This window comes from Panthera pardus, unplaced genomic scaffold, assembly GCF_024362965.1.
Source record: "Panthera pardus isolate Hobbes unplaced genomic scaffold, ASM2436296v1 HiC_scaffold_8, whole genome shotgun sequence".
NCBI lineage: Eukaryota > Metazoa > Chordata > Mammalia > Carnivora > Felidae > Panthera > Panthera pardus.
The window spans coordinates 151,595,445-151,614,389 of NW_026527013.1; the positions used below are offsets into that span (position 1 = coordinate 151,595,445).

Here is an 18,945-nt window from a genome sequence, read left to right on the forward strand (position 1 = left end):
CTTGCCCCTTGAAAAGTAGAGGTGGCTTTTTCAAGAGTAATACGTTGAAGCTAATCCCCGCGGATTTCTGAGGTGTCATCACCCTGGATAATAGAAGCATTGACTTGTTTACTTAAAGACTGTACTCGGAACCCAGCAGATAAGGGAGTTGTACAAGTAATCCTTGGTGGATATCTTGGTACATACGGCAGATAATAGAGGAGGAATTCTTCGTGTATAGACTCTACTATTTTGCATATGTTACTCTGTTCCTGATTTGGATTGTGCAGCCCATGCATATTGTATGTAAGAGAAGGGTTTTTTCTGTTCCATCCAACCCTAGATTATTTTGGGACTTTTATTCAATTCCGCAGTACCAAAAACTGATAGTTAAACTCTACAGATCTACATCTATACTACATATACAAAAATCCTCTATAAAATTGTGCCCAAGAGGAATTTAATTAGTTTGTATGATAAATTCTCACTGCTAACAGGTTGACTGGGGGGAGTGTGGGGGACAAAGCAGGAGGGTTACAATATCAAATGATTGCACACAAAAGCAACTTTTTCCAGAATCACCTTGATTTATTTTCCTAGTCTTTTTTTTCCTCAGAAGGAAAAATAATTTCATTAAGAAAACAAATGTTCCTGCCAAAGCGAATTTCTTTTCATGCATTTCTTTTAAAAAAAAAAAAGTCAACATTGAAGTAGGGCATGCTCTGCCCCCTCCCTCCATTTTGTGGACTAAAGTTTGTTTTAAAAGATCCATTGGCAGAAGATATTTTCCTCAGATAGGATGATTATATTTTACTGCTGCTTTGTTTAGTATATATTTTTCTCAATTGGGAAAAAAAGTCTAGGTGAAAAATTTATCTAACGAGAAAAGTAGTTTACATGGTCATAACACATAAATTGCTGCCAAAAGAAAAAAAGGTAAAAAAAGAAGATTTTAAATGTAAAATATCACATAACTTCAAAAAACTTACCTCAGTTTTCTACCATTTATCATGTACTACAAGTCAACTTTCTAAATAGGATTACAGTCCTTTATTATAAGCCCCTAGTGGTACTATGGTATACATTTTACAAAATGCTACTACAAAATTTTTCTTTTCTTTTTGTTTCTGCCTATTGTGTACTTAGCTATAGATAATTTTTGAATACAAAGCCTACGTGGGTATAAATGCAATAGTTAACTCCTCCTTTTTGCTGATGTCCTTTTCATGGTCCAAGAAGATGGCATTAGTCCAGCATCTTCTCCTGTTTCTTGCCTTCCTTTTTCTTCTTCTTAGATTCTGCTGTGATTAAAAACAGAGAAAAAAGCATCACGTTAGCAAACAAGGGGGGCACTTTTCTTATACAGGTGACCCTTGAACAATGCTAGGGTCAGGGGCACCAAACCCCCATGTAGTTGCAAATGCACATAAAACTTTGGACTTCCCCCCAAATTTACCTGTTGACTGGAAGCCTTACCAATAACATAAACAGTCAATTTACACATATTGTATACGTTATATATGCTATATTCTATATGCTTACATCAAAGCAAGCTACAGAAAAAAATGTTATTGATAGAACACACTTACAGTATTCTTTAAAAAAATCACCTCTAAATGGACCCTTATTGGTCATGAGTCAACTATAATTGTCCAGAAATGAAAGGATTGGATGGGTAGAGAAGGTACGGTGTGTGAGAGTGCCTAGGAGAACAGGCAAGAGTAATACAGCCTGCCTTCATGTAAACACCTGCAAATACCCGTCATCTTATTAGTTGCCCCCATTTGATACACCAAATACTATCTTAGGGTCCTACTTAGAAAACAGAAACACAGCAGACCTCCCTGGGAGAATGTACCAGGACACTGCTCAGTGGAGAGCTACAAAAGCTCTGCTCGGCCCCTCACTCTCCACATGCCCTTTCCATGGGGCTGTTGATAAGCATTTGGCCTGATAGCTTCCTCTCCTGATTTGGCCTTTGCTTATATATCTGCCAGCTACTCATACATGAAGAACTATATGGAGCTTTGACTCTACAGAGTATCCTAGTTGTGGATGAAGCAAATGGAATGTACCAACCTGGGCTAACCCACGGAAGTAAAACCATGAGGACTGAAATCAAAATACTCCATCCTTTTCCATTCAATCATCTTGCTGTCTCCCTCTTCCTAGGCCTAGGAGCCTAGAATAGGACATGACAGCTTTGGCTCCACAAATGAGAATGGTCAGATCACTAGCAAGTGAAAGGCTATTGCTAAATGTTTTTAAGATTCTCTCCCTGTTTGGTCCACAGTAGCAGTAGAAACACAGGGGTTAGGTACAGGCTCTGGAGTCACACTGCTGGAGTCTAAGTCTTTGGTCCATCACTAAGTGACTCTGAGACTCCCTGAAAGTTAATTCATGCATGTGTCTCAGATTCCTCACTTGCGAATGGGCATATGCAGGGTCAATATCCAAATTAAATGAGTTGACTAAAATCCCCTAAGAACAGAAGATGGCATAATAGCCTGTGCTCAATTAAGGTTGGTCTATTACCACACTAATGAAACCTGCTAAAAACAAGAGGTAATTTCTCCGTATAATTAATCATCCCCAAGACCCATTGGCTGAGGTCATCGAATGTGCTAAACAGCAGAGGAATACTGGGACACGCACGATGGCCAACAGGGACTATTTACTGGATCACAAGGCCTGTGTATGAGAGGGGCGTAAGGCTTATAATGAGAGGGGACATAATACCAATCACATATTGTAAAACTTGGAGCTTGAACCTTTTCTATTTTTATCCTCACCACTTCTTCTGATAAGTTCTCAAGTCCATCATATACTAGGTGAGGTAGCGTAAGGTACAAGGTAATTGTCCTAAGCTCCCTTTACTCAAGCTGTAAGGGGTGCCATACACAATTATGTCAGGAGTTGCTAAAATCCCGCTAAATTGCTGCTCACAAATATTCATTTGTCCATGCCTATCCTCAGCTTTCCACCTAAACTGAAGAGACTTTGAACTTTCACTCTGTTTTTGCTTGTCATTGTAAATGTCTTCTCCTTTTGACCCATGAAAGGTAAGATGACCAGAACCTCCATGTTCAAAGATATCTATAAAGTCCAAGAAGGTTTTCTGTTTAATGTCCAAACAGATCGCGTCTCAATGTTTAATAATTCCCAGTCTTTGGTCGACATTTTAAACAACAGCTTTCTGTTAGAAAGGTATCCTCAGAGAACAATCTAGGGTGTCAGCTGGGATCCAGGTTTAGTTTCCATTTTCTCAATTTCTCCCAATTCCTTACTGGTGAAGGCCGGCATTTTATATTCATTAACTGACAACTTGCTAAATACAAAGAAATCGACCACTTGCCCATGTAATCTGCACAAGGCCAACCAAAGCCATGTTTTTGACGTCATTGGCAAGTCACCATGGCACTGCTTTGACACACTGCACACCTTAAGTTCAAGTCCAAGTAGAAAAGGGAGGAGACCGCAGTAAAAAATAAGGGCAAGAAAGACAAATTTCTATCTGCAGAGGGTCAGCTTGGTTTCTCACCTAAAAACGTACTCAAATTTTTGAGAATAAAGAAGAAAGTTAGGTTGGTGATACTGCTTCCAAACAAACGCAGTTCTGGGGTGACTTTTGTGTACATTTTAATGACAGACTAAATGAATGTTGTTACCTACTCATCTCTGTGACCTCAAAAGCTTAGGAACAACCTCTCAGGCTTTACCCACTGTACATGAGGGTTTTTCTATAGGATCATGGAATCTACAATCTGGAAGGTACCTGGTCCAACTTTCCTATGTAGTTGATGAAGAAATAGACACCAAGGAGTATCAGTCATTTGTCCAGGTCCACAGTGATCCAGCTATAGATCAGATGAGGGGTCCTTCTCCAACTCCTGGACCTCCTCACACAACACAGCACTGCCTCCAATGATCATCACATGTGTAGCAAATGGAATTGGTTTTATTTTTGTTTGTCTCTGGACCATTAATTCGGTCACCTCCCTTGAACAGAGTCTCTACACTTGTGCTTATTTCACTTCCTGGAGCACACCATTCTTTTTCTCCCCTAGTCTTTGGCCTTCAGAGAAACGTTTTCTCTTGATTTCCTCTCTCAGAGCACTCATCACTGATCCTGTAATTGCCCCTAAGCACAAGCTGTGCAAGGGCAGAATCCCAACTCACAGTTACTTTCCTAGCCCCTCGCACAGTGCCTAGCACATGCAACTCTTCAGTGAAGGGCATAAATCTCTAACGTGGCAACAACACGTGCCTCACTGGCTCACCCTGCCCTCATCTTCCTGGTGGCACTTCCTTGAGTTTTCCTTGCTTATTTTCACCTCAGCCTTTACACATTGCCTTCTCCCTTCCTATTTTTCTTCCTGTCACCTCAACTCGGCTTAGCCAACATCTACTCGTTCTCACTTCAAGGAAGCCTTCCCAGAACTCCCAAACTAAGCAGGTTCCATCTACCTGTGGGTTGGATACTTCCATGTGCCTCTCACTGCTATTCCAAAATGAGAATTGAACTATTAATTTTGTATCTAATTATTCGATATGCCTTTCCCCCTTCCTGTGAGGGAGGAGACCAAGTCTGTCTCTTCCATCTGTGTCCTGATGGACACAGTGCTCCTGAAATACGCGCTGCATCAAAGTGAAGAAATGACCACTTGGATGGGAAACAAAGAGTCAATTAGCCTATAGGAAAGGACTGTTTCTCAAGGGAAGGAAGGAGTGTGGATTCGATCAAAATCTTAGTTTATGAAGAATAAAATTACAAACATATATATGTGAGAGTTACCCCAATTTCTCCACCCTTTTTCTTGTCTTTAAAAGAGAAGACTGATTTAACTCTGCGAGTAAAAGTTAAGTCCCGTTTTAGTAGCCTATCAAGGGGACGGGGAGAGAAATCTGCTGAGAATGAGGGTTGTGAATAGGCCTGGGGCAGGGCTACAGCAGGGTAAAGCACGCACTTGTAACAGAGTCACGTAGCAGCTACTCTCAAAGGTTTGAAGAGCCAATGCGATCAGTGCCCTGATGTCGAACAGTAGGGAACCTTAGTTCACAGTGAAAAGAGCCAGGTCAAGGGAAAGAAGTACATACAGGCCACACATCAAATAAGACCCCAGGCTACATGTCACTCCACCCCACCTGAACTGAGGCTGTGAAGCTGAAGTGGATACAAACAGGAAAGGAGCCATTGTGGAAATGCGAACACAAAGGGCACCTGCCTGAAAAAGTGACTTGTTTTGTTCCCTTGGATGATCCCCACCGGGACACCATTGCATTGAAAACCCACAGTGATGCCCTTGGTGTGTTTTAACTTTCATTCTTGCTCTGGCCAGTTTTTGAGGTGATGGAGGATAGTACTCATCATTCTCTCCTGGTAGGTGTATAATTTGAAAAGAAACAGGCTATTTTAAGATATATTTGACAGTGTTCAGAAAGTCTGAAGACTTTAAGAAATACTCTAGAAAAGATCCAGGCTCCTCTTATTGCTATGAATCTCAGCACCTGGAGTGCCATCTTGACCGTATTCTATCTAGAAACCTCAAGATCTAGTCGAGAAGATTCCCACAACACATAGCAAGTACCGACAGCAGAGAAAAGAGGCAGTAGGAACACACAGCAATTAAGGAGTCATGGGACAATAAATTCTGAACATACACAGTTAAAAACTTCCGATAGAAAACAAAATCCTCAAGTAAGGGACACCTGCGTGGCTCAGTCAGTTGAGCATCTGACTCTTGATTTCAGCTCCGGTCATGATCCCAAGGTTTTGGGATTGAGCCCCACATTGTGCTCTGTGCTAAGACTCTCACCTTCCCTCACTCTCCCTTTGTCCCTCTCCCTCCTCATGCTCTCTACACACACACAACAAAACAAAACAAAACCAAAAACAAATCCTCAAGTAATAAGTGGCATCATGGCCATTTGTTTAGTAGGGCAATGAGGAAACAATGAAGTACCATTAAAATCATACTAAGAACCAAGTCCTCAGAGAATCGAGGATACGCTCGTCAGAGGGCCATCATGAATATCATGTGAGATGACAATCGCTAAGATCCTACTTGACCGTCACTGTTCAAACAGCATTCATCTGTTAACCTAGCAAATATACACCCTATATACCCTATATCCAGTATATCCCTGACACCATTCTACATCCTGGGATATAATGGCAAACAAGACAAAATTCTGCTCTCATAGAGTTTCTCATAGATTTCAAGATTGCTTTATGTGAGTGTCTTTCAAAATCGTAAAGTACTCTACAGGTACACATTTATTTTAAAAGTCATGAGTATGTGGGAGCTATTTTTATGGCTTCAGTGCCTACTTCTCTTCCTCGTAGTTTATTATGACATTGTAGATGCATATGATGTAAAAGAGTATCCAGAGGGAGAATTAATTACTAGGGGAAAAAATAATGTCTATAGAACACCTAGCCTGAAGATCAAAGAGTTTCTTCTTAAAAACTTTTACTTTTTTTTTTTTTTTTTTTTAAATTTTAGAGAGGGAGCATGTGAGTTCCCACATGCTGGGATCCACAACCCTGGAGTCATAACCTGAGGAAAAATCAAGAATGGCACACTCAAATGACTGAGCCACCCAGTCACCCCACTGTTAAATAGAAAGTAAAGAAACATATATGTGTTAACAGAAATTACCCATAGTTTCACAATACAGAAATAGCACTTTTCACAGCGGGTTCTATTTACGTTTTCTTTCAATGAACATATGTATACTTTTAGTAGGAATATATTGACAGTTGATAAAGTACTTTATACTAAGCCTCCTACTGTTAATTCCCATACCATTGCATGTACTTTGAAACATGACAATGTAGTATTCCTTTGACATCCCATCCCGTATGTTTCGTGATCTTCCCTTTTTTGTTGGTCAGTTAGTTTGTACTCACTTTTTGTTACAATAATGATGCGCGCATGTTTTTGGTAGACAAATCATTATATTACAAAGTTTTACCTTAGTAAGGATTTTTAAAGAGGATCTAATGGACCAAAGGGCAGGGCACTTGGAAAGCTCCAGATATGTACTGACATCTCTCTTTCCTGAAAGGCAGTACTCCCTTACATTCTCGTCAGTGACTTATGTTGGACCCCATCACAGCAAATTTGTTCTTAAAAAGCAAATAATCAAACAGCATGCATCATCTCTTTTCTGCCTATCACAAACCCTTCTAGGAACAGGATTGCCATGAAGCTAGTATGAGTAAACACTCCCTCCCTTTTTCAATAGTCAGGAAATCTGAGAGGAAAAGCGGTGGGGGAGTAGGTCTTAAAAGAAATCCATGTAAAGGTTTTCAGTGAACTTGAGGGGAGAAGTTATTCAAAGAGGCAGAAGGGTTGAGAATTCTGGAATAAGCTTATCTCATTTTCTTATCAAAATGCTTTGCTCTGATTCCCTTTTTTCAGAGGGCCTGCTGAGCATACAGAACAGATAAAAAGGAATGGAGAGATGAAATGGTTGAGCAGAGCTCAGATTTTAACTACAGTGAGTTAAACTCTGTTTGCTACTGACTTAAATAAAGTAGCTTTGGGCCATTAAGCCAATAGGAGGAATTGTCGGTTGGAATAGAAAAAAAGAGATTTTCACCTTCTAACAGGTAGAATTCATATAGGAGGAAGCTATGGGCAGTCAGAAATGGACACCGCAGGTGCAGAGAGCAGGAGGCCGGCTGGAGGCATGTGAGACAGACTGCAGAGGCTAACCTTTGGAGACTCGCTCAATACATCATGGGAACTGAGGGAGGGGAAAGGACCCTATCACTGTCAAACCGTACAGGCACAATGTAAATAGGTCCACAGGGCTGGATATCACCACCATCCTCTCAATGTCTCATAAACCTATTTAAAGGAACTTGCCTGTGCTTCAAGGTTTAGCTGCCCAGTTCACCCGAAATAGGTGATCCCTCACATCAACTAGCTGTTGCTCAGGACCAATAATAAGGCTTGTTGAATCATGACTGTACAACTCGGTGATCCGCCTAGAATCCAGGTCCTACTTGGCTCGGCCTCCTTCATTAAATTCCCCACATTTCAGTTTAAATTGGGGCAGCACAGATTATGTTGACAATATAGGAAAAAAAATTCTATTTAAAAATCAGATCTGTTTAGTCCGAAGTCTGTGCAATAATTTTGTTGTTTCTCCTTTGATTTCTTTTTTTTTTTTAAATACCACTTTATTTCCTCTTTTATCGACTCAGGGCACTTACTTCTAGGACTGTGAATGGAATACACACATACAAACAACTGCTCGTTGATGCTCCCACATGCTGATCCCTGCTCTTTACCTCACTGTCCACATTCCTTTTCACTCGTCACTCGTACCCTCCCACTCCGTCTCAACCATCTGTCCTCCTACACATGTGCTTTCTGCCATCAAGTAGATGTGACACTATGTGATCTATAAAAGACAGTATGGCTTCCGTCTACATACCAACCAAACATGTCTGGCCCCTGCGAGGAATCTCTGTCTTGCCCCCACTTACTGTGAGAGGAGACTCTGCAGTGAACTGCACCTCCTCACAATAGAAAGTTCAACTATGAAAACACCGGTGAGCCATGTAGATTTAATTGAATGCTTAATGGAGGAGATGAGGAAATGATTTCTTCAACCGTACAGAAGAAGCTTAATGAAAGGCACTAAATGGGTCGATTACTTTCCAAAGCAACTCACCCAGTATGGGTAGAATAAACCTTCTCCCTTCACCCCAAGACTCCTCTCTACAGCCTTTGCAGCCACTTTTCCCTTCTGTCTGTCCATTCTGCTTTCTTTAAATAAGGAAGCAACTGAGATACCCATTGGCTTCCCCAACCCAAGATTGAGGATGCACTTTCTTTGTTTGGTAGAGTCATGAGTGTGTCAAGGTCACTCTCTGATCTGACCATACTATATGTACGTGATACCAGGTAGAGAATCCTCAACTGCAACCCCTATTTTTAGTTCAACACGTCTACATCACCCTCATGTATTAGCTACATCTACTCATTTGTGTGCAAGTGTCACAACCGCTAAACACGGGTGGGGATTTTCCCTCTGAGTCACAGGAGAGAAGAGTAGTGAGGAAGGGGATCAGAGCTGCTTCATCTGTAAGGCCTTTAATCCAGGATGTTCTCACTCGTGTACAGTTACAGAAAGAAAACAAAAGCTGTGGGTACGTGTGTGAATTCGCTATTGAGCCGCTAAATTTTGTCCTTTTCACCTTTGGCGAAACGGAATAAAATTGAAGCAAGGCAAATATCAAATATAACTAATGCAAGGGAAACTGCAAAGAAAATATGATTTTGTATAGGTAGCTTTGAGAATGTGTGTTTGTACATGCAAGAGCATGCATTTCTTTTTTTTTTTTTTCCTTTTTTTTTTAATGTTTATTTATTTTTGAGACAGAGAGAGACAGAGCATGAACGGGGGAGGGTCAGAGAGAGAGGGAGACACAGAATCTGAAGCAGGCTCCAGACTCTGAGCAGTCAACACAGAGCCCGACGCGGGGCTCGAACTCATGGACCATGAGATCATGACCTGAGCCGAAGTCGGATGCTTAACCGACTGAGCCACCCAGGCGCCCCAAGAGCATGCATTTCTGAGGCCTACGTCAGAGACCGGAAAGAAGAACATTTATTCTTGAGATGATATGTAAATGTTCCAAAGCTTGTTTCTGCGGTAATGAGGGCACAGATAGAAAATTTATCATATGATCAAGTCTTATCAATTGTATTGGTAGCCTAGGCCAGAAATGAAGTATATTATTATAACCAATAATAAGTAGTTCCCACTTAGCACACCAGGATTTGCTGATGTTTAACATTACATTACCAGTGCTACTGGAAGATCAGATTTTGGTTTCTGTCAAAGGGGGGGAAGTTTCAAGTCTGAAACATTTAAAATTTCAGTAGGGAAGGCTCCATCGATCATTTCTTATTTGCTTCCCCATAGATTTTTCTTCTAGGCTCCAACAGCTTCTACATGTCAGGTGTTATGAATCAGTTGTTAGGGGCCAAATCACGTCCCCCTCAAAATTTCATATTGAATGCCTGACCTTCACACCTCAGAATGTGAACATATTTGGAGAGACAGTCCTTACAGAGGTAATCAAGCTAAAATGAGGTCATGAGGGTGGGCCCTAACCGGATATAACTGGTGTCCTCAGAAGAAGAAGAAATTTGAACAGACACACATAGAGAAAAGACTATGGGAAGACAGGGACAAGACAACCATCTATGAGTCGAAAAAAGAGGCCCGAACAGATCCTTTCCACATGACCTTTGGAAAGAAATCAACCCCACAGAAACCTTGATCTCAGACTTCTGGCTTACAGAACCGTGCAAAGATAAATTTCTGTTGTTGAAGTCACACAGGCTGAGGTACTTTGTTACACGAGTGCCAGGTAACGCATACATCAGTGAACTGGATATCTCGTTTTCATTTTTGTATAGCTTTCAGAGCGCCCTCATTAGTCACAGAGGTCAAAACGCATGTGAGTTTTTTGGTGTCCTAAACGAGTCGTCCAGAATTTTAAATACGTATCATTTAAGTATGTGACTTTGGTAGTATGAAATCAGGATTTTATGCCCATTGTTAGTTTTGCACACGCTCCCTGCAGTTACCAGTTCGCCCATCTCCATACGTGTCTTCCAGATTTCTCTGCTGCCTGATTCCTCTCGCCCCCATGTACCCAGTGCTCTGACTCTAGCAGCAGCAAAGGTCAGACCTGAAGAGGTGCCCCCAAACTTCTTTTTAGAAAGAAGCCTGCACAGCAGTTTAACTTAATGCTTTTGTGTGTCTGGGTAAAGATCTGAAAATAGGCGTTTCTATTAATGATAATAATAATCGAAAGCCTTGCACAAGCCAATGAATATGGCAACCTACAGTCAACCGCTCCAGGTCTCGTCCCCTGTGTGCCTGAGAAGTGGGACACTGGGAACATTTTTACCCGCTTTTTGCTCTTTGCATTTCTGATGAGCTCTTGTACAAATTTTGTTTACCCCTCTGGGAAAAGCCTTTCCTTTCGCCTTTTCCCTGCCTCCTGTGCTGAGGAACAGCCAGACCACTTTGATTTCCCTGCGGGTTCCCAGAGGCCTTGCATCCGCGCAAAGCCGGCTGGAGTCACTGAGTGTGGGAAGTGGCCTCACTGATTACCGGACAGCAGTGCCTCAGATCCTTGTGCTGAGACACCAGCGTCACTGTGACTCACAGGGACAAGGAGGCAATCCCGAATCCAGCTCGGGGTCCGGCCTGGGAGGCCGCTGGCTAACGGGCTCCACTGGACTGCTAGGTCTAACTCTAGAGGAAGGGAACCGCTTTGGAGGACCCCCAGCCTGTGAAATGGAGCACGAAGCCCGTTCTTTGCTTAAGCGCACTTACTACACAGAGACAGGCTTGAGCCAAAAACTACCTGACACGACTCAATCATAAATGACCCCAAACATGCTTCTGGTAATGTTGTAGGGTTCCCGTAGAAACACACTCCAAAATTACTAGTTTCGTTCGGAATATCCCAAGAGATGCCAGAGGGAGCACTCGGATGGGAAGCTCTACTATGATAGAACTCGGCCAAAGGACTGAGTTCAAGTTCAAACCTGACCCCTCACGGGCTGGGGGACCTGCTGCAAATTGCCACCTTAGCGCCCCGTTTGTAAAATGCGAGAACTCTCTGGGGCTGCTGCGGGGACGAAGTGAGACATGGCACACCAAGAGCTCAGCGCAATGCCCATCGCCTTATAAATACTTAATAAATAGGAACTAGTTTTAAGTTGCTCAAAAACGTTGATGACGAAAGCCACAACTTAAAACACGAAGCAGAAATTCTGAGTCCAGAAGTTAGAAGGGAGAAATGCAAAAAAAAAAAAAAGCTTCAGGGGCATAAAAAAAAAAGAAGGTCCCTCAACCCAGTAACTAATTTGTGTGAACAGTTCTATTATTCACCCTTCCTTAATACTAATTATTATATAGCTGTTTTGTGTGTGCACAACTAATGAGGCTCTGTGTGCGGAGTTTACCAAGGGAGATGAAACCAGACCCACAGTGTGAAATACACCCTGCAAATATTTATAGTTCCTGGTTCTCCCACCTGTCCCAGCAATAAAGACGAAGATTTCTTCCCTAAGGAAGGGAGTAAACCACCTCCATGACTCCTCTTCCAGGTGTGTGAACTGTGCCTCGATAGTGATTTCTCTACCCTTGAAGGGAGTGAATAAATGATGTGAGCCAGACCAGGACAATGCAGCATTGATTCATTCCTTCACATCAGCACTATTCACTGAATTCCTCTCATGGACTAGGAACTATGAGACGTAGCCCCTTAAAAGGTGGATGAGATGTGGCTCCTGCCCTCAAGAGGCTCAGCGTCGAGAGAGGCAAAGACTCACTCACTACAGAGGAACGGTGTCTTACCCGAGGAGCCAGTCCTGCAGGCAGGCAACAACCTAATGCTTGGCAAGGGAAGTCTAGCAAATGTTCACACTGATCTCTTTTCTAGTCCTTGAATAAAACAAGCTCTTTTTGGCCCCAGGGACTTTGCACTTGCCCTTGTTTTATGTAGAAACTAGCATGGCTAGCTCCTGCTCTATATTCAAGACCAAGTTCAAAAACTGACCTCTCCAAGAAGCTTTCCCTGGTTTCTCTACCTTACTTAGTCCCCCCGCCAGACCCCAGCTGCTCTACCACTTGGTTCTTTAGTTAAGACCGTTTACTCCAATATGTAGTCATTATTTTAGCTCTGAATTGTTTTTGTCACTATTGCCTACCCTCCACCACCACTGGAACCTAATAATAGGAGAGGAGGAAACTTGATTAATATCACCAGCACCTGACATATGGCCTGCTCCACTGCAGGCTCTTCATAGCTCTTATAAATAAATGAATAAGAGGAAATAATGCCAGAGGACTGTATACTTCTCTCTTTCATAACATCTGTCACTCTCGGCAGTACCTTAGGATTTATCCTTCTGCTTTTCCCACCACACTATGGGTCCACATAGGTCACTAGCTTATCCCTGGTGCTAACTCGAGCGCATAGTACCCACTCAATAAATACTTGCCAAATGAACACGCCAAATTTTACAGAATGAAATGTATGAAGTACAGAAGGAGAGGAGGTTTCAGGTTTCTCAAACCACAGGTGCAGAGAGGTGGATATGTAAGAATGCATGGGCCACTCAGCCGTCCATCTCCAGGGTGTGGAGTGACTTGGGTGGATATTATGGGCAATGTCTGGAGCAGGGATCAGGCAAGAGGGAAGCCAGATGATGCCTGCGCAAGATGTCTTGCGAAAGACCCAGGATCTGAGTCTGTTGCTGATGGAAAGCTATGATAAAAGAGGGATTTTGGGACTGGGTCTGAAATTCATTCCTTCTTAGATAAGGAACCGAGGTACCTGTATGGAGGAGATACAGGAAAAGGGGTTGTTGCGCATAATGCTGGAGGTCTAGAGGCAGGACTGCCTTGTTTTTAAGCCTGGCCCCTCTGCTTATTGGCTGTACAACCTCACGCTAAGCATCTAACGTCTCTGTGCTCAGTTTCCTCATATGTAATATTAGGAATGACGATAGTAACTATTTCACAGAATTTCTGTGATTATTCAATGACACAAGGTATATGCAATGTACTAACATGTATTCAAAACATATCAGTCTCCCCAAAAATATTAATTATAATTACTACTGCTGTTATCACCATAGTTCTTTTGCCCAGAAAGGCAGTGAGGGAAACACCCACCTCAAAATTTCATTTGGAAGGAAGGAAACAGTCTTAAAATCACTGCACATTTATTCAGCATTTTTACATCTTCCTGTCATTAATTGAGGTATTCATTGTAGACTCTCATTTACAGAAGACAAAACTGTTCTTCTAATAAGAAAGGGGCAGAATTAGACTTTCTCCCTTCGATGACAGTATCATGAATGGGAAATACAGATGTTGATAGACTCTTCCACAGCAGAATAAAGAAGAAATCAAACCTTAAGACCTAACCACATCAGAGTGTTTCCCTCTGATCCAGAAGAACAAAATCCCTGCAAAGTTCCCCAGGCTTCTCTTTCTGGAAAAATGCAAGGGCAGCAACCACGAGCCCTGTCAGGGTCTCAGGAAGAAGGGAGCGGGTCCCAGACTCCCTTTCACCTCTCTTAACATAGCACAGAGTCTCTCAGCCGAGCAAAACTCATCCACAGAGTGTGGGCATGTTCATTGCTAAGGGATGTCGGAGCCCAGAATCCAGAAAGAATTGTTGGGAGTTTCAGTAACAGAAAAATCTATTTAGCACTGGGGGAGTTGAGAACGCTGGGAATATCCCTTTACTGAGCCCCTTTCAATCGTCTGCCAAGTGCTATGCCCTGCACACAGCTGAGTCTTGCACTTAAACAGTTGCCGTTCTTTTGATCTTTAAAGACAAATTGTCAGACCTAAGAGAGAGCCAGGCAACTGTCCAAAAAAAGAGGAGCGAGATGGCAAAACTTTTAGAAATAGCTAGGAAGGAAAAAAAAGGAACTGGGGTTCTCATGAGCAGGGGAATTTAAGGAGGATCTGGTAACAGCAGAGCATGAACTGGTGGACAGGACAGCAGGAGGACTGACAGTGTTCCCTGACCAACCTGTAGCACAGACACCCACTCATGTGCTCCCACCTCTGCCTGTCCCACAGTACCCTTCTGCCAGGCAAACTTGGAGGCTGACACAAATGTCATCTGGCCTGTCAATATAAAAAAAAAAGGGTTCACAATACCCCCATTTTTTTTTGAGAGACAGAGAATCCCAAGCAGGGCTTAGATCCCAACATTGGGCTCAATCCCACGAACCATGAAATCATGACCCAAATCAACAGACGCTTAGCTGAGTCACCCAGGTACCCCACAATATCCTTTATTCACGTGTCTTGTTTAAATAGGAACAGCTAATAATTTCCATTTCAACAGGTCAAGATTCTAGAATGTTCTAAGATAATCACTAGGCCACATCAGCTGCAGCAGTCCCTAGGAAAATCTCAGCTTGTATGAAAGCCTTCTGCACAAGCCCCTACTCAGCCTCAGCTTAGCCTCTGCACTCCAGTGATAACCACCAGAAGCCTACTCCACTGGGCTGCACCTGCTCACACACACAGGTCTGCCCATAGGGCCACAGCTCTCTCACAGGTGGCCACCTTCTAATTCTATAGTAAGCCCGTTCTCCAAGGGGACTACTGAGAAACACTGTGGTTTAGAGACAGGTTATTTGCCCTCTGAAGGCTTCTCTGCTCTGATCAGGTAAGCAGCACTGTCAGCACAGACTGGCCATGGTTCCTACTTTTTTATTACTTGTCCACAGCTCAGTCATCCCCGCAGATTTTGTTCAAACTGAAAAGAGTGTAATGACTCAACAAAAAACACCTCCTGGTGGTTCCGACAAGGAGAGACCCAACTCTCTTTACACCAATAGAGGATACTCTTAGCTACTTCTCCAAGAAATGTCATCAATACGAGTGAGGGTTAGGTTCGGTTTGGTCGCATACTTCAACACATTCCAACATTCCCGCACACTCCCTGGCCGACTGCTCACTCAATACCAACTCAAGACCCCTTCAGCTGCTCTTCTCACACTTACAGGCAGAGTTTTGAAAGTTAAAGACATATTTCCCAGAGTCCCTTGCAGGAGGATTTTATATGTGGCCCAGTTTCCATCAAGCAGGCACGTTTTGAGTCTTAGAGGTAGCGGTCAGCAACCAGAAAAAAAGGGGCCAAATGTGGGGAGATTGGGTATTTGGGCAAGAAAGGAGCAGACGTAACTAGTTTTGAGGGCACAGGTATGGTGTTTCCAGTGTTCAGTTCTTAGCACGTGTGCTGAACTGTGGGTAATTTTAGCAGCAGGGTTTCTGCTACATCAGTCACGTTTGGCATGATTAGACATTTCTCTTAGTTCTGTTGCCTTCTGCTGTAATATTATTGGATCCAACTCAAATCTTCTGGCCCTTCTGGAAATTCTAGTGAGCTATATAATACCCTTGAATAACCCCCTTTCTGCTTAACTAGCTACAGTAGTGATCTTGCTGCAGCTAAAAACCCTCACAGATACAGGGTTTCTTGAATTAGTAATTGTAATTAATACTCTCAACCTCTTTTCCTAAGAAATTAAAATCTCAAGTGCCCAACACAATTGCTCGCCAATTTATCCCTGGCCGACTCTGACCGCAATTCAGAAGATTCCAGTTATAATCTTTCACTCAGTGACCTCCCCAGAGCAGTCCTGTCCCCATCCCCAAGAAAGCTATACTCTGGTCATGCACCTTTCAATTCTTATGTCTACACAAGAATATCGATATTCTCTCTCCTTCTGGGTATAAAATACAGAAGTGGATGACGAAAACCTCTCCTCGGATTAAGTGGGGCTCCAACACAAGAGAATCTTTTGATAAGGGTTTCTAACTTCATATCTAGTATCACTGAAATTGTCCCAAGGCCAGAGTGTGGAGTTTGTATGATACTGACATAGCAAAAGGAAGAACCACTTCTATCCAATAGACTGGAGTGTGGTGAATTTTAAGGCAATTTTTAACCAAACCAAGTGGGATATTTAGTAATTTCCTAGAGTTCAAGGTACCACTTCTCGATGTTAAGGGCCCTCTCTCCCCAGCAAGTCTTCTAAATTTTTGGCCTTATTAGGAATCAAGTCACAACAATACCCTCCAGTTTCCTCAGTTTAATGCCTGGTAATCACAGCCTTACCAATACCTTTATGTTCCATTCTGAAATTTAAAGAACATGTTTTCCACACTGAAAGTCACGCAGTTTGCATATTAAGCCACTACCATTTTCCAAAACAGAAGAGGACAGAAATCCAACCAAGAAGTTTTATGAAACAAACAGATTTTTTAAAAAAGCAGACAGGGGCTCCTGGGTGGCTTAGTCAGTTAAGCGTCTGACTTTGGCTCAGGTCACGATCTCATGGTTCGTGGGTTCAAGCCCTGGCATCGGGCTCTGTGCTGACAGTTCAGAGCCTGGAGCCCCTCCTCTGCTCGTACTCTGTCTCTGTCCCTCAAAAAATAAATAAATGTTTAAAAAACAATGGGGGAAAAAAAAGCAGACAAAAGACCAGAACCCGATGATGTGTTTGATGAGAAAGACAGTGGTGGGAAAAAAGTACTTTCTGGCTATGAGTTCAGTGACCGGGCTACAAAGGAGGAAAATAGAGTCACAAAAGAAGGAAACATGGAGCTGATTCTATTCCTAAACAACAGAGTGGATTTAGAAGAATCACTGAGGTTTTCTGTCCTCACTTATTCTATCAGGGTTACATCAGATGACAGACAAGGTAATGATCCTAGACATTGGGATTTATCTAACGTGACCAAAGTTTCATGAATTTATAATACCCAGGGGAAGCATGGTGCAGTTGAAAAGGCACTGGGTCTTTGGTGTCAGTCTGACTTTAAATTTGAATCACCACTTAGAAGCTGTGAAACGTGAGGCAAGTGGCTTAACCTCTCTGGGCGTGTGCGTTCTCAGATCTAAAGTAGGATAAATACAATGCACTGCCCAGAACAGCTTTGAAGCTGAAATGAGAAGTACCTATCACAGTGCCTGACTCAAAACGAGTGGGTTCGCTATCTCCCTCTTTCCTGTTCATGTCCTGAGCTAAAATAGCAGGAAGCCCTGATGGGTTATTCTTTCCTCAAGAAAGGAAGAACATAATTTATAATTGTATAACTTAATGAAAATATCACGTAAATAACTACTGCAGCTTCCACATTTGTAAGTTTAATGTGTGAAACCTTTTTTTTTTCCTTCTAGCATTTATCTGTTATACACGCATTTAATCAGCACCTATTATGTCCTACCCCTTGTTCTAGGCAAAAGGGATACAGTGGAGAACAAAACCGGTCAGGTCCCTGTCCTCCTGAAAGTTATACTCTGGTAGATGTGTACCAGAACAGTTACAGAAATAATGTTCTAGAGAGCCCAGTCATTTCTCTGACATCAGCCGTAACAACATTTTTCTAGATACGTCTCCGGAGGCAAGGGACACAAAAGCAAAAATACACTAGTGGGACGACATCAAAATGAAAAGCTTTTGCACAGTAAAGGAAACAGTCAACAAGACTAAAAGACAACCCACTGAATGGCAGAAGATATTTGTCAATGACATATCCAATAAAGGGTTAGTATCCAAAAAGGAACTTACACAACTCAACACCCAAAAAACAAATAATCCAATTAAAAATGGACAGAACCCATGAACAGACATGTCTCCAAAGAAGACATACAAATGGCCAACAGACACATGAAAAATGCTCAACACCACTCATCTTCGGGGAAGTGCAAATCAAAACCACAATGAGTCCTCATCACCTCACACCTGTCAGAATGGCTAAAATCAAAAACACAAGAAATAACAAGTGTTGGTGAGGACGTGAAGAAGGAACCCTTTTGCACTCTTGGTGGGAATGCAAACTGGTGCAGCCACTGTGGAAAACAATATGGAGATTCCTCAAAAACTTACAAATACAATTACCCTTTGATCCAGTAATTACACTACTAGGTATTTACCCAGAGTACAAAAACACTGGTTTAAAGGGATATACGCACCCCTACGTGTATATAGTAGCATTATCTACAATAGCCAAGATATGGAAGCAAACCAATGTCCATCGATTGATGAGTAGATAAAAAAAAAAGAGGTGGTGAATATACACAGGGGATTATTTTTCTGCCATAAAAAAAGAATGGAATCTTGCTATTTGCAAGATGGAGCCAGAGAGCATTATGCTAAGCAAAAGAAGTCAGAGAAAAGACAAATGCCATATGATTTCACTTATATGTGGACTTTAAGAAAGAAAACAAGCAAAGAAACAAAAGAGACAAACCAAAAACCACTCTGAAATGTACCAGAGAGGAAGGTGAGGGTGAGGGTGGGGGGGGGGGGGGTGTGGGGAAGGTGACACAGGCGATGGGGATTAAGGAGTGCGATTACATGAGCATTGGGTAATGTA

At 42.3% G+C, this 18,945-nt stretch overlaps 1 protein-coding gene across 2 annotated transcripts in view; it reads right to left on the reverse strand.

Moving 5' to 3' along the window:
- Nucleotides 1-422: 422 nt before the first annotated feature.
- Nucleotides 423-18,945, reverse strand: part of PTN (pleiotrophin) — a 101,074-nt gene continuing 82,551 nt past the window's right edge. The window contains exon 5 of one of the 2 annotated variants that reach the window (XM_019452879.2): nucleotides 423-1,280. In XM_019452879.2, coding sequence (XP_019308424.1) covers nucleotides 1,225-1,280 — 56 coding nt within the window. In that variant the 3' untranslated portion in view covers nucleotides 423-1,224. The remainder of the gene's footprint in view (nucleotides 1,281-18,945) is intronic. The other variant, XM_019452878.2, reaches the window with a different exon arrangement.